Source organism: Bidens hawaiensis, unplaced genomic scaffold (genome assembly GCF_021521415.1).
Source record: "Bidens hawaiensis isolate Kalapana, Puna unplaced genomic scaffold, B.hawaiensis_p1.1 tig00020348_1, whole genome shotgun sequence".
NCBI classification, from domain to species: Eukaryota; Viridiplantae; Streptophyta; class Magnoliopsida; order Asterales; family Asteraceae; genus Bidens; species Bidens hawaiensis.
Window position 1 is genome coordinate 351,854 of NW_027493099.1, and position 15,518 is coordinate 367,371.

The 15,518-nt window shown below is 41.5% G+C and overlaps 1 protein-coding gene across 1 annotated transcript; it reads right to left on the minus strand.

Moving 5' to 3' along the window:
• Nucleotides 1-258: 258 nt before the first annotated feature.
• LOC143560525 (transport inhibitor response 1-like protein) lies at nucleotides 259-3,148 on the minus strand. Its single transcript, XM_077048809.1, has 3 exons — nucleotides 2,464-3,148; nucleotides 1,858-2,383; nucleotides 259-1,234 (listed from the first exon to the last, which is right to left on the minus strand). Exons 1-3 carry the CDS (start codon nucleotides 2,946-2,948, stop codon nucleotides 470-472), a joined length of 1,776 nt encoding a protein of 591 aa, XP_076904924.1. The 5' UTR covers nucleotides 2,949-3,148; the 3' UTR covers nucleotides 259-469.
• Nucleotides 3,149-15,518: the final 12,370 nt, after the last annotated feature.

The window sequence follows — 15,518 nt, forward strand, 5'->3', positions numbered from 1 at the left end:
AAATCCCTTTATTTATTCTAATAAACATATAAAATTTGAAAAAGTAAATCTCCTCAGTGCGTAGGATACATGTCAACATAGCATGATGCAATTCAACAAAACTAATTTTCATAGCTACAAAAAAAGTAATCAGTTTACAACTCTCATCGCTCAAGGTACAAGTCCATATAGCATGGTTGACAATTACATCTCAAAAGAAAAAGACTTTGTCAAAACATAAACAAAATAACAGAAAACACTAATATGACAATTATCTATCCTCATTTGCTTAGTGCTACAAGATTTCCAAATCCTCATCTAAATGTACAACACTAGATGCAAAAGGTACAATTCCCTAATTCCAGGATATCGATTTCGAAACTTGACGAATATGAAGTAAAAATACTGAAAAAATAGCGCAAAACCGTGTCGGGTCGCCCCAGGAAAAACAAATTTTCTACGGGGGCCTGGTCAAGCCCGTTCCGTCCCGTCACAAGATGTTGACAAACCGCGGTGCATCGGCCCGTGGGCCATCAAGAGATCGATACATATATAATGTATTGACAAAATCACTCTTCTCCCCGCCTTCTTCCTCATCCCTACGGAACACTTCCACCACCAATCGGGGCAGTTGTCGGGCCACATCCAAACAACCTTCTCGGGTAACCCGACAAGATGACATCCAAACAAATCTCATATTATAAAAACGGGGTAAACCCGACCATAAACCCGAATCACCAAACGGGCTATCTCTAATCTCGAGTTTTTGCAAATTGGTGCATCCTTCCAACACATATTTCAGCCCAATATCACTATCCCCCGCAAATGCAACCGATAGTGTTCTCACGAGTTTACCATATTGCCCGATGTAACTAAACGCTCTATCAGTTAGTAAACCCGAAACCGCGAGCCGGGTTAGTTTCTTACAGTTTTTGACAATGGCTCCAAAGCCCTCGTCCATGGGTTCACCCGTTACATGGTCTGGACTGAACCGACCAATTATACAAAGCCGAAAGACAACAAGATCCGGGCAATTTTTAGACATGGCTACAACCGCAGCGTTGGTCATCTGCTGGCAAAAGTAAAGAATCGATTGTAGTTTCCTACACCCAATAGATATCGCGAGCAGGCCCATTTCTGAAACAAGCCCCTCACCGTTTTCAGTTGCGTCGATCGGGAAAACCCGTAGCTCACGAAGATCTTTGCATGTTTCCGCTACAGCTTGAAGCCCTTCATCACCTATTGAATCAAGAGCCTGAAAAGAGGATTATTAACAAGAATAGATCTAAATTATTGAAATCATTCAATCACCTAGGTCTTTTTGGTGTAATGTACATCATAGACGTGTACGAGTGTGAATTTCTTACATGACATGAAGCCAACATAAAACTCTAGGGTTTGGCTTTAGTCTAAACAGGTCGGGCAAGTTTTGGGTCGAACCCCTGCAACCACGTTTAGCTACACGAATCGTGTTAGGTTCGACCTGACGGGTTTGTGGGTTGACTTGTTTAGCCCGTTTACCTTAATATTTTTTTTAATCTTTGTTGAAAAAATACATTTTATTTCATAATTTAGACGCATAAAAGAGAAATAAGCATATATAAAAAAAAATATCTTATCTCCATTTGCATTTTTGTTTTAAATTGTAATTTTAGAGTATTAATATGAAAAAAATAATGAAAAATAATATTCGGGTTAAGCAAAATATTCATATCATGTTTGGGGTTTATGTGTCTGACACAATTTCCGAGTTTCTATCTTGTCGTCAACCCACGAACAAAATCCGTGCAACAATCCTAGGCGCGTTAATAAAGATCTAATACACGCTTTTTAAATAAAGATTCGAGCTTTTTCAAGAAAGATAACGAAACGACTTACCCAAAAAACCCGAAGCTTATGACAATGGCGGATAACAGGCTTTAGCTGCTCGGCATTGATGTTCGCAAAGCTAAGATTTAACGAACTAAGATTCGCACAAACCGGGATAATAGCCGGAAGATATTCTGGCGCGATTTCTCTAAAGCCCGAAAGACAAACAACCGACTTACAACTCGCAAATGCGGAAACATAATCCGATACCCTATTGTTATCATTTTCATGGTGTTCGTGTTGCTCGGGTTGTTCAGGCGGGCTAAACGACCCGGTTCCCAAATGGGTCAATTGCGGCGCACGGGTCATCAACCGGTGAAGCTGCCCGATAGTCACAAACCGGTTCAATCCAAGTTTCTTTAGCAATGGGGATCTTGCCACAAGATTCTCTAAAGATTCAAAATTTATCGGAGATTCAACACAATCAAACATTAAAGATTCCAAATTTGTCGGACCATCCGCCGGAAAACACGAAATCCAGTCCACGTAATCATCGGACACCTCATCTTCAATCAGCTCAAGAACTCTCAAACCCCTGAACCAATTCACAAATTAATCAAAACCCAGTAATATAATCAACAGATCTACACAAAACAATAATAATATTATTATTACCGGCAGCGGCTGACGACGGCGGCAATTCCGGCGGTACCAAAGCCATCACAACACACCAACACAAGCTCCTTAAACCGCGGGAAAGAGTTAGCCACAGCTGCCAGGTCATCATCGGTAACAGACATGCGTTTAAGGTGAATCTTTTCAAGCGTACGATAAGCGTTTGCCATACCGGAGACCCAGGGGGTGAAGTGCGCACCCCAATTTACCGGAAGCAAGCTAAAGTCAGCGAACCGGGGTTTACCCTTGATAGTAACGGACCGGACGCGGGTGAACCGGTCGGTGACGCGGCGTGGGGACAGCGCGTAGCAGTTTCCGATGAAGACGTCGGATCTGGTGTATGCTTCGGCACGGTACCATGACCTGCAGACGAGTGATACGGCGTTGCGGTCACGACGGGAGTGTAAGAAGGCTAGGACGTTTTCGAGTACGTTTTCGAGGACATGATCTGGGTAAGGGGTAAAATGGTCATTTGATTCGGGCATTATTATTGTTGTTTTTTTTTCGGTGGGTGATGGTGGTGGTGATGGGATCTGGAGTGATTTATGGGGTGGTGGTGGATGGGTTCATTGTTAAAATAAAATAGATGGAATCTTCATCAGACAGAGAGGATTAATAATAATAATAATAATAATAATAATAATATTAATTTGGTTTCTCTCTCATGAATGCATGTTGTTCATCTGCAAAAAATCTAATGGCGTCCCACAAGAACAAAGACAGGGATGCAAGGGACTGGTCACTCACTCCATTATTAAAGCTTTTCTTTTTATTTTCTACATTGTAACTGTGACTTTTTTTTCATATATTTTATTTTCTCTCTCTCTTATCTTCAAATTATTTTTCCAACTGAAACTTTTACATCAACATTTTGATTTTTACTTTTTATTTTAGTCTTTCTTGAGATTTGTTTGATCATATTTGCCCGATTTGTTTCGGTTCACTTTATTTTTTTATTTTTCTTATAACTTGTTTGTTTCCAAAATGTCATTTTCGTCTGATTATTCCGTTTAAATTCACATAAGGGGGTATTTTTGTCCTTTTAATCATCTTTCTTAACCATGAATGTCACTTATATTAAGCTTGTGTTCACATCAATTTGCACATCCTTGACTTCCTAACCTTGGGCGTCGAGTTATTGTTGTGCTAGATAAGAGTTTTTTTTTGCCCAATTTTTTATATACACGTTGAAGAGGGGTAAAATTAATTACAAGTTTGTTGGGTGGTGTAACGCCCTGGAATTTGACTGGTAGACAAAAATCAAGGAATCATCGGAAACTATACACTTTGGGGTTCTGGACGATAAGTTCGGAACCCATATCATTGGAGAAATCTGCTTTTATCATTTGAAATGTTTATTTTATAAAACGACATTTACGCCTGGAAAATATTAATTTTTATGCTTTTGAAAAATAAAATGTTCTTATTTAAAAAAAAAAAAAAAAAAAAAAAAAAAAAAAAAAAAAAAAAAAGATTTTAAATAATTATTCGGAAAATGGTTTATAAAAGTTTTGCTGAAAAAGTTTTAGTTTGTTTAAAAACTTATGAACTCGACTAGTCTTGACCCGTCGGTAGCCTAAACCCGAACCCGAGTCACCCGAGTATTTAAGCGGAAAATCAAGTATTCTTACACCATCTCTTTCATTTCCACCAACACTTCCCACCCAAACACTCCCACTTCTAGAGAGAGAGTAGTGAGAGAAAGTCATCCAATCTAAGATTCGAGTCCACCAATCTGTTTATCGTTGTTGTCGGTAAGATCTTCTTGAAAATCATACGTTTTTACAACCAAAACCCGCCCCGAATCGAGCAAAAACTCCGACTTTTGTGTCAAGTGTGTTCTTGGTCAAAAACCGTCATTTTTGGTGTCAAAATGCAAGCTTTTGTGTTTAAAAGTACTAGGAATCGATACCCCTTTCAATCCCGAGCATTTCCATGTCAAAAACTTCGATTTTGGGTCAAAAATCTGGAAAATCTGGAAAACCCGTGGGTATCTCCGTCGCCCAGCTTGAAGGAGTCGAATCAGACTCATTCGATCGAACCAGTCGATCGAATCAGTTCATTCGATCGAATGTGTCGATCGAACCAGTCCAGTCGACCGAATAGGAAAGCAACCGAATGGTCTCCAACTCATTCGACCGAATGAGCTTCGTATTCGATCGAATGTGTTTCTATTCGATCGAATGTGTGTCTATTCGATCGAATGTGTTTCTATTCGATCGAATGTGTGTCTATTCGATCGAATGTGTGTCTATTCGATCGAATGTGTTTCGATTCGATCGAATGTGTTCCTATTCGATCGAATCAGGTCAGAACCAAGCTGTTTCGTCTTTAAAACCTAGTTTTTTGCTCGAGATCGTGTAAGGCTTACACTCTTAGACTTAAACTGTGTTGTTAACTTATTATGTCCTTGTCTAGACTTAGAGGATCGACGTTTGACAGCACCCGACCGCCCTAGCAACCACACCTAGTCAACAAGGTGAGTTCATAGCCCCCATTTTTCTTTTAAAGCCTTTCAAATCATTGGGGGTGAAAACATGGTAAATGTACACGTTTTGACAAAACACATTTATTCAAACATTACTTATCATAAACACTTGACAAATCTTTTGCAAACAATGAACATTGGGAAAACAAGTAATCATGGCAGGTTACGCGTACCTTAACTTTCTCGGAAGTTGTGTATGCATAATCAAATATTCAGGAGTAAATATGGGAATCACTCAGCGTTTAGGGAACATTGGACGTTTGGAAATCAAAGTCATGTACCCGTTATACTTTATCATGAAAACACATTATTCATTGGTCAGTCTTGTGATCGTGTGAACAGTGGCAATATAGGTCACAATAGTGCATAGGTTTGATCTCCAAGTGGTCGATTGGTAGACAGGCCGTCACTAGATGTGGGATTCTAAAGTGATCGATTTAGAATACACGTGACCTATGGGGTTCTTAAGTGTTCGATTAAGAATCCGAAGGATCTCTTAAGTGTTCGATTAAGGATCCGAAGGATCTCCTAAGTGATCGATTAGGAATCCAAGAGATACTAAAGTACGCTTTAGAATTCTCTCATGGTACCCAAAGTGATCGATTTGGGTTACCATCAAGGAAATCAAGTAGCATAGTGTGGTCTTGTGTGGGGTCGATGTCAGGTCTTGTGTGATCATTATGCATCATTATCATTTTTCATCATGGCATGGTTACATATGATTCTTGGGTATCTTATACATATATCCTTGATACCGTTCCTCCTGCATGCATGGAAACAATAATTGGAATCTTTATACGAAACTCTTGCAGATTCAGTTGAGATGATAAGCATACCAAGCATAGTAGGATAAGTTGTAGGAGTGGTGGGTTAGCCGATCGTACACCCTATATATAAACCCCTACAACTTAGCCTAGTATGCTTGTGTAGGGCTTATCACTACAGTATTAGTTAACCTATGAATTCACTCATCTACTTTTTGTAGTTGACGTTTTATTACATGTTTTCAGGAAATGAAGCAGGAAGTAGCTAATAGCTGATAGAGGCCTTAGAGAGATGAAGGCTAGGCTAGGAGTTGTTTGGAAACTTGATATTTTGTATTAAAACAATTTGTTTCATGTTACCTGGATGATGTAATATTTGACAGTTTGGTTATGTTTATGCATTTAGACTTTTATACTATTGTGCTCAATCAATCACGACCTAGTCGCCACGCCTCGGTTTTCCGCCATTACGACCGGGGTGTGACAGATTGGTATCAGAGCCAATGGTTATAGGGAATTAGGAAACCGACCTAGACTATAACCTAGGACCCTTAACTCTAGATAATTCATGCATCACTATCACACGCCCACACTTATGTGCTTGCTATGTGCTTATGTGCTGCATCTTTAATTGTGTCTATCGTAGCGATGTATTCTTTGGCTATTCCTTATCCTGTTATTCTTATTCCCGGTATCATTCTTGCGCGTTCTTTTTCTTTTTCAGAATGCCTCCTCGTCGCTCGTCCGTCAATGCTGACCCTGCTGACCTCGCTGCCATCATAGCGCAGCAAATTGCAGCAGTTCTTCCGGGTCTGGTTAACAACCTAAGGCAAGAAGGAACCTCGGGTGCGCCACAAGCCCCAGAACCGAATCCTACTCTTCAGGCCGACAGGCTCTATAAGGCTTTTACTAACACTGGGCCTACGAGCTTTAATGGATCCGAGGGAGCTGCTGGTCTTCTCCAGTGGTTCGAGAAAGTCGAAGCTTCATTCAACATGTGCTCTTGCCCGGATGAACTCAGGGTCAAATTCGCGGCGAGTATGTTCCACAAACGGGCTCTCACGTGGTGGAATATCGAGATTAGAACCAGGGGGCGAGACGCGGTCTTAGCCTTGCCCTGGGCCGAGTTTGTTGAGCTAGTCACGCAGGAGTTCGTTCCGAGAACCGAACTCCAGAAATTGGAGGCTGAGTTTAGGGCGCACACGATGAAGGGCGCCGATCACATGAAGTACACGGAGAGATTTCATGAACTCTCCCTATTGGTGCCCCACATGGTTACCCCAGCTTCACGCGCTGTCGAGCAATACATCAGCGGTCTTCCGGACTCTATGAGGGGCATTGCGGTTGCAGTTGACCCCACTACACTTAAGGCAGTGATCGATCTCACTGCCCGTTTGACCAGGGAACAGCTCAGGTCCGGTGTTTTGCATCAGGATAAGGGCAAATCTTCCGATGGGAAAGCGAAAAAGGGGAACAATAGGAAGCGGAAAGCGACCTACTTAACTGCGATCACTGGTGCTACGCCTATCAACTCCATGGCCCCCGTTTCAGCCGCAACAGTTCAGGGAAGACCGAGAAAGGAATATACTGGGCCGCATCCCAAGTGCAACTTATGTTCTTATCATCACCCAACAAGTGAGTTGTGCCGCAAGTGCACAAATTGTGGACGATTCGGACACCTGGTGGAGCGCTGCAGGAGTCCTGGCAACCAATTGGCTGTGGGGAATGCTAACCCTCAGCCTAACCCTGCTCGAGGCTGCTTCGAGTGTGGCGCGATGGACCATTACAGAAATCGATGCCCTCGCGTCACCAACGTTCCTCCGGCTCGCGGGAGGGCTTTCACCATTGGAGCTGCCGAAGCACGCCAAAACCCCGATGTTATTACTGGTACGTTTACTCTTAACAACAATTGGGTGTCTGTCCTATTTGATACAGGAGCTGATAGGAGTTTTGTCTCTTGCGAATTGGTTCCTTTGCTGAAATTAAAAATTTCCGAGTTGGAACCTGCCTTGGTTGTTGAACTTGCTAGTGGAGAGTCCACACAAGTGAGGTCTGTCATTCGATATTGCACCCTTACTCTTGTCACCACATCGTTCAGTATTGACCTTATACCTTTTCGTCTTGGAAGCTTCGATCTAGTTGTGGGAATGGACTGGCTGTCTAGCAATCGCGCGGAAGTAATCTGCGCCGAGAAACTTATTCGTATCCCTCTGTCTTCTGGTGAAATTCTAACCATTCAAGGGGATAGGTCGGGTGGATGCCTAAGAATCGTTTCTTGCTTAAAAGCCAGTCGGTACCTTCAAAAGAAGTATCCCGCATTTCTAGCCCGTGTTACTCTCAAGGAATCCAAAGTCAAGAGACTGCAGGACTTCCCTGTCGTGCGTGAATTTTCTGATGTTTTTCCCGATGAGCTGCCTGGACTTCCTCCTAGCAGGCAGGTGGAATTTCGTATCGATCTTATTCCTGGTGCTCTCCCTGTTGCAAAGTCTCCTTATCGTCTAGCTCCGCTGGAACTTCAAGAATTATCGAATCAGCTTCAAGAACTTCTTGGCAAGGGATTCATTCGCCCTAGCTCGTCTCCATGGGGAGCCCCAGTACTCTTCGTCAAAAAGAAGGATGGGACTTTCCGTATGTGCATTGACTATCGGGAGCTTAATAAACTGACCATCAAAAACCGGTACCCGTTACCGAGAATTGATGATCTCTTTGATCAGCTTCAGGGTGCTACGTTTTTCTCTAAGATCGATCTGCGTTCTGGTTACCATCAATTGCGTGTTCTGGAAGAGGATATCCCGAAAACTGCGTTCCGAACTCGTTACGGTCATTACGAGTTCATGGTTATGCCTTTTGGAATGACCAATGCCCCCGCCATTTTCATGGATCTGATGAATCGCGTTTGCCGTCCATATCTCGACCAGTTTGTCATTGTTTTCATAGACGATATTCTCATTTATTCTCGTTCGAGGACCGATCATGAGCTTCATCTCAGGCTTATTTTGGAGCTTCTCAGGAAGGAACAACTATATGCCAAGTTCTCCAAGTGCGAATTTTGGCTAAAGGAAGTTCAATTCTTGGGACATGTTATCAATGTCGACGGCATACACGTCGACCCTGCCAAGGTAGAAGCCATCAGAAATTGGGTAGCGCCTAAAACACCTACCGAAATCCGTTCATTTCTTGGATTGGCTGGTTACTACCGCCGATTTATCTCAAACTTCTCCAGGATTGCCTTGCCTTTGACCACTCTGACTCAGAAGGGAGAACCCTTCGTGTGGGGACGAGATCAAGAGGAAGCCTTCCAAACTCTGAAGAATAAACTTTGCCGTGCACCGATTCTATCGCTTCCGGAAGGTGACGATGACTTTACCGTTTATTGCGATGCTTCAAATCAAGGCCTCGGTTGCGTTTTAATGCAACGAGGGAAGGTCATCGCTTACGCTTCTCGACAACTCAAGGTGCACGAAAAGAACTACGCCACGCATGACCTCGAGTTGGGTGCTGTGGTGTTTGCCTTAAAAATCTGGAGACACTACCTGTACGGCACGAAGTGTGTCATCTATACCGACCACAAGAGCTTACAGCACATCCTCCATCAGAAAGAGTTGAACATGAGGCAGCGACGCTGGGTCGAACTTCTCAGCGATTACGATTGTGAAATCCGCTACCACCCGGGAAAGGCTAATGTGGTGGCTGACGCATTGAGTCGTAAAGAAAGGACCCAGCTGCACTCTATTCGAATTCAATCCAATCTTCCCTCCTTAATTCGCGAAGCTCAGAATCAGGCGCTTGTGAATGGAGATCTCAAGGGCGTTTTGTCGTGTGGAGCCGAACAGAAATTCGAAACCAAGTTGGACGGCATCCTCTATTTTCTTGATCGAGCATGGATCCCAAACTCTGAGCCTCTTCGAACGCTTATTCTAAGTGAAGCCCACAAGTCCAGATACTCGATTCATCCCGGCAGCAGCAAAATGTATCAAGATCTTAAACCTCATTATTGGTGGCCCGGGATGAAGAAAGACATCGCTTTATACGTGATGAGATGTTTGACTTGTTCGCGAGTCAAGACAGAGCATCGAAGGCCGTCTGGGCTGCTTCAGCAACCTATTATTCCTCAGTGGAAGTGGGAAGAGTTAGCTATGGATTTCATCACCAAGCTACCGCGGACGCCTAGCGGTCATGACTCAATTTGGGTTATTGTGGACATTCTAACTAAATCCGCTCACTTTATCCCGGTTCGTGAGGACTACACTACGGAAAAGTTGGCGCGGATATACATTCGTGAGATCGTTTCCCGTCATGGTGTGCCTAAGGGCATTACGTCTGATCGCGACAGCAGTTTTTCTTCCAGGTTCTGGAAATCTTTGCAAAAGGCCTTTGGGACAAGTGTGAAGCTTAGCTCTTCCTATCATCCAGAAACTGATGGGCAGAGCGAGAGGACCATACAAACCCTAGAGGACATGTTGAGAGCTTGTATCCTTGAATTCGGTAATAGTTGGGAAGCTCATCTGCCGCTGGCAGAATTTTCTTACAACAATAGTTACCACTCTTCTATTAAATGCGCGCCGTTTGAAGCTCTTTACGGTCGCAAGTGTCGCTCACCCTTGTGTTGGTCCGAGACCGGGGATTCACAGATCATCGGCCCGGAACTAATACAGGAAACAACCGATCAAATCGCTATCATTCAACAGCGACTCAAAGACGCCCGTTGTCGGCATAAGTACTACGCAGACAAACGACGCAAGCCACTCGAGTTTCAAGTTGGTGACCGTGTTCTGCTGAAAGTTTCCCCCTGGAAGGGCGTAGTCCGTTTCGGGAAGAAGGGAAAGTTCGCTCCTAGGTATGTTGGACCATTCAAAATCCTTGAAAGGATCGGACCAGTTGCCTATCGTCTTGAGCTGCCGCCGGAACTCGGTAGAGTTCACAATGTTTTTCATGTTTCGCAGTTAAAGAAGTGTCTTGTTGACGAGGCCCTTCTCATTCCCGTCGACGAGGTTCGAATTAACGACAATCTGCTTTTTGTTGAAGAACCCGTCGAAATCTTGGATCGCGAGGTCAAGAAGACCAAGCGTAGCCGCATACCGCTTGTGAATGTTCGATGGAATAACAAACGCGGACCCGAGTTTACATGGGAACGCGAAGATCAAATGAAGGAGAAATACCCTCATCTGTTCTCTTAGTCTCTATTCTTGTAATCTATTGTCTAGAAGTCAATATAACATTTGCAGCATGTATCAAATAATTGTGTTATTCAATGAATATCGTGTTGCCTTATTATGCTTATAAGTATTCTTTTATTTGCATCCACAAATTTGGCTACTCAGGGCTCATGCTGGGAGCACAAGTCATATCTACTCAATCATATGAATTTTGGGGAAATTTATACATTATTTAAGCCAAAAATTTGTCATTCATTCTTGCATTCATGGAGCATGGTTGTGTGTATGTGTGTGGTGTCGTGTCAAATTTTCTAGCCGCACACAATAGAGCTTATACATTGATACAAGGTGAGCTCGTAATTATAGTCCGGAATATAATTACATCAAGGTCACAGGTGTATACGTGTATAAGCAATATGCTATTGTGTAACTAGAAGTCGTGAACTCAAGGTTCGTGTAGAGAAATATTCGACAAAGGTTGAAGAAGTGGTGGGTTAGCCGCTGGTACACCCTATATATAAACCTCTTCGGCACGAGTTGAATATGTCTGAAGCGAAACCTGGAATTAGGGACTTATAGTTAGCGTGGCAGCTGTGAGACATTGAATTCAAGAATTACCGAGGGTAATATTCGCGGAAGATTGAAGGAGTGGTGGGTTAGCCGCTGGTACACCCTATATATAAACCCCTTCAATCCGAAATGAATATGTCTGATGTAAAGCTTGAGGATGATGCCTCGTAGTGGAAAATAGTGTGTCGTCCTGTGTGTCATTGATCTAATAGGAGTCGAAGGAAACACCCAAGTAAGGTTGAAGGAGTGGTGGGTTAGCCGCTGGTACACCCTATATATAAGCCCCTTCGGCTTGATTTGGGTGGTGCCTGAGACGAATATTAGAAGTGGTGGCGCATAGTGGTCATCATGGGATCATGTAATCTTAATCATCGATGCATCAAGTATACTAAAAAGCTAAATTTCGGGACGAAATTCCCCTAAGTTGGGGAGGATGTAACGCCCTGGAATTTGACTGGTAGACAAAAATCAAGGAATCATCGGAAACTATACACTTTGGGGTTCTGGACGATAAGTTCGGAACCCATATCATTGGAGAAATCTGCTTTTATCATTTGAAATGTTTATTTTATAAAACGACATTTACGCCTGGAAAATATTAATTTTTATGCTTTTGAAAAATAAAATGTTCTTATTTAAAAAAAAAAAAAAAAAAAAAAAAAAAAAAAAAAAAAAAAAAAAAAAGATTTTAAATAATTATTCGGAAAATGGTTTATAAAAGTTTTGCTGAAAAAGTTTTAGTTTGTTTAAAAACTTATGAACTCGACTAGTCTTGACCCGTCGGTAGCCTAAACCCGAACCCGAGTCACCCGAGTATTTAAGCGGAAAATCAAGTATTCTTACACCATCTCTTTCATTTCCACCAACACTTCCCACCCAAACACTCCCACTTCTAGAGAGAGAGTAGTGAGAGAAAGTCATCCAATCTAAGATTCGAGTCCACCAATCTGTTTATCGTTGTTGTCGGTAAGATCTTCTTGAAAATCATACGTTTTTACAACCAAAACCCGCCCCGAATCGAGCAAAAACTCCGACTTTTGTGTCAAGTGTGTTCTTGGTCAAAAACCGTCATTTTTGGTGTCAAAATGCAAGCTTTTGTGTTTAAAAGTACTAGGAATCGATACCCCTTTCAATCCCGAGCATTTCCATGTCAAAAACTTCGATTTTGGGTCAAAAATCTGGAAAATCTGGAAAACCCGTGGGTATCTCCGTCGCCCAGCTTGAAGGAGTCGAATCAGACTCATTCGATCGAACCAGTCGATCGAATCAGTTCATTCGATCGAATGTGTCGATCGAACCAGTCCAGTCGACCGAATAGGAAAGCAACCGAATGGTCTCCAACTCATTCGACCGAATGAGCTTCGTATTCGATCGAATGTGTTTCTATTCGATCGAATGTGTGTCTATTCGATCGAATGTGTTTCTATTCGATCGAATGTGTGTCTATTCGATCGAATGTGTGTCTATTCGATCGAATGTGTTTCGATTCGATCGAATGTGTTCCTATTCGATCGAATCAGGTCAGAACCAAGCTGTTTCGTCTTTAAAACCTAGTTTTTTGCTCGAGATCGTGTAAGGCTTACACTCTTAGACTTAAACTGTGTTGTTAACTTATTATGTCCTTGTCTAGACTTAGAGGATCGACGTTTGACAGCACCCGACCGCCCTAGCAACCACACCTAGTCAACAAGGTGAGTTCATAGCCCCCATTTTTCTTTTAAAGCCTTTCAAATCATTGGGGGTGAAAACATGGTAAATGTACACGTTTTGACAAAACACATTTATTCAAACATTACTTATCATAAACACTTGACAAATCTTTTGCAAACAATGAACATTGGGAAAACAAGTAATCATGGCAGGTTACGCGTACCTTAACTTTCTCGGAAGTTGTGTATGCATAATCAAATATTCAGGAGTAAATATGGGAATCACTCAGCGTTTAGGGAACATTGGACGTTTGGAAATCAAAGTCATGTACCCGTTATACTTTATCATGAAAACACATTATTCATTGGTCAGTCTTGTGATCGTGTGAACAGTGGCAATATAGGTCACAATAGTGCATAGGTTTGATCTCCAAGTGGTCGATTGGTAGACAGGCCGTCACTAGATGTGGGATTCTAAAGTGATCGATTTAGAATACACGTGACCTATGGGGTTCTTAAGTGTTCGATTAAGAATCCGAAGGATCTCTTAAGTGTTCGATTAAGGATCCGAAGGATCTCCTAAGTGATCGATTAGGAATCCAAGAGATACTAAAGTACGCTTTAGAATTCTCTCATGGTACCCAAAGTGATCGATTTGGGTTACCATCAAGGAAATCAAGTAGCATAGTGTGGTCTTGTGTGGGGTCGATGTCAGGTCTTGTGTGATCATTATGCATCATTATCATTTTTCATCATGGCATGGTTACATATGATTCTTGGGTATCTTATACATATATCCTTGATACCGTTCCTCCTGCATGCATGGAAACAATAATTGGAATCTTTATACGAAACTCTTGCAGATTCAGTTGAGATGATAAGCATACCAAGCATAGTAGGATAAGTTGTAGGAGTGGTGGGTTAGCCGATCGTACACCCTATATATAAACCCCTACAACTTAGCCTAGTATGCTTGTGTAGGGCTTATCACTACAGTATTAGTTAACCTATGAATTCACTCATCTACTTTTTGTAGTTGACGTTTTATTACATGTTTTCAGGAAATGAAGCAGGAAGTAGCTAATAGCTGATAGAGGCCTTAGAGAGATGAAGGCTAGGCTAGGAGTTGTTTGGAAACTTGATATTTTGTATTAAAACAATTTGTTTCATGTTACCTGGATGATGTAATATTTGACAGTTTGGTTATGTTTATGCATTTAGACTTTTATACTATTGTGCTCAATCAATCACGACCTAGTCGCCACGCCTCGGTTTTCCGCCCTTACGACCGGGGTGTGACAGTGGGCGGATCCTCAAACGTATAGAAGAGTTGTTAAAATCATTCTTGGTTGTTATCTATCAATGAACATGAAGCACTAGCAAAAATAATTGCAAAGCAATATTAGAGATTGAAGTTTGTTTTATGTGTTTGTTGAGTGTGCTTTGGCATCTATTTAATCACCATTTGACCTTAAATGTTGTCAAAGTCGTTTGTATCATCTTGTACTATATTTTTGTTAATAAAATGCTCTCGGAGTGATTTTGCACAATTTTATTTACGAATATTGTGTTAGATTTATTAGCATGCATCTAGCTTAAACATCAGCATAATAACAACCATAAAAAATTTAATAAATTCATAAAACAACCATTGTTAATAACCATAAACCATCTATATGGTTAGAACTTACACAAAATTACCAAGGATATTATACAAAACCTAGCCCAAAGACTAGCGTGATGCAAGAAAAATTGGCAAAAACACCATGACTATTATATAACACTAAGTTTTTTTGAACGACGGAATTTTAAAAAACACCAACCAGCAAGAATTTAGAGGGACAAAGAAAAGAAAAACTACATGACAAGCATAAGATTTTTCATCCATTCTGTCTAAAAACCTTACACTTATTTCCCCACTTGAGGACCAATAAAACACCCTTTGGACTACTTTACCCACGGGTGCTAGAGTATAAGGTGTGGATGTCTCTTTGCTTATCACTTTACAGTGTCACGTCAGCATCACATCACACCTCACTTCACCCTACTCGCTTTTCACAATATCAAGAAAAATGGTCACCAATTCACCACTTCCCTCCATTTTCAATAAAATAATTATAATTATATAACTAAAATGAATTTATTTTTTTAAGTAAATATATTTTTGATATCAAAGATTACATACGTAAAATATGTGACATTCGTGGCAAAACGAGGTATAACTTATTTATTAGGTAGCGATTAAACGATTAATTGTTTATTACGTAGCGACCAAGCGATTAAACGAACACTACTAATTATGACCTATATACATCAGGGAGGCTATATATAAGTGATATACATATTATAGTAACTAACATACTAATATTAAAGCCCTAGTATGTACAAAACTACTTAAACGGAAAGATATTCGTTTAATGATACGCTA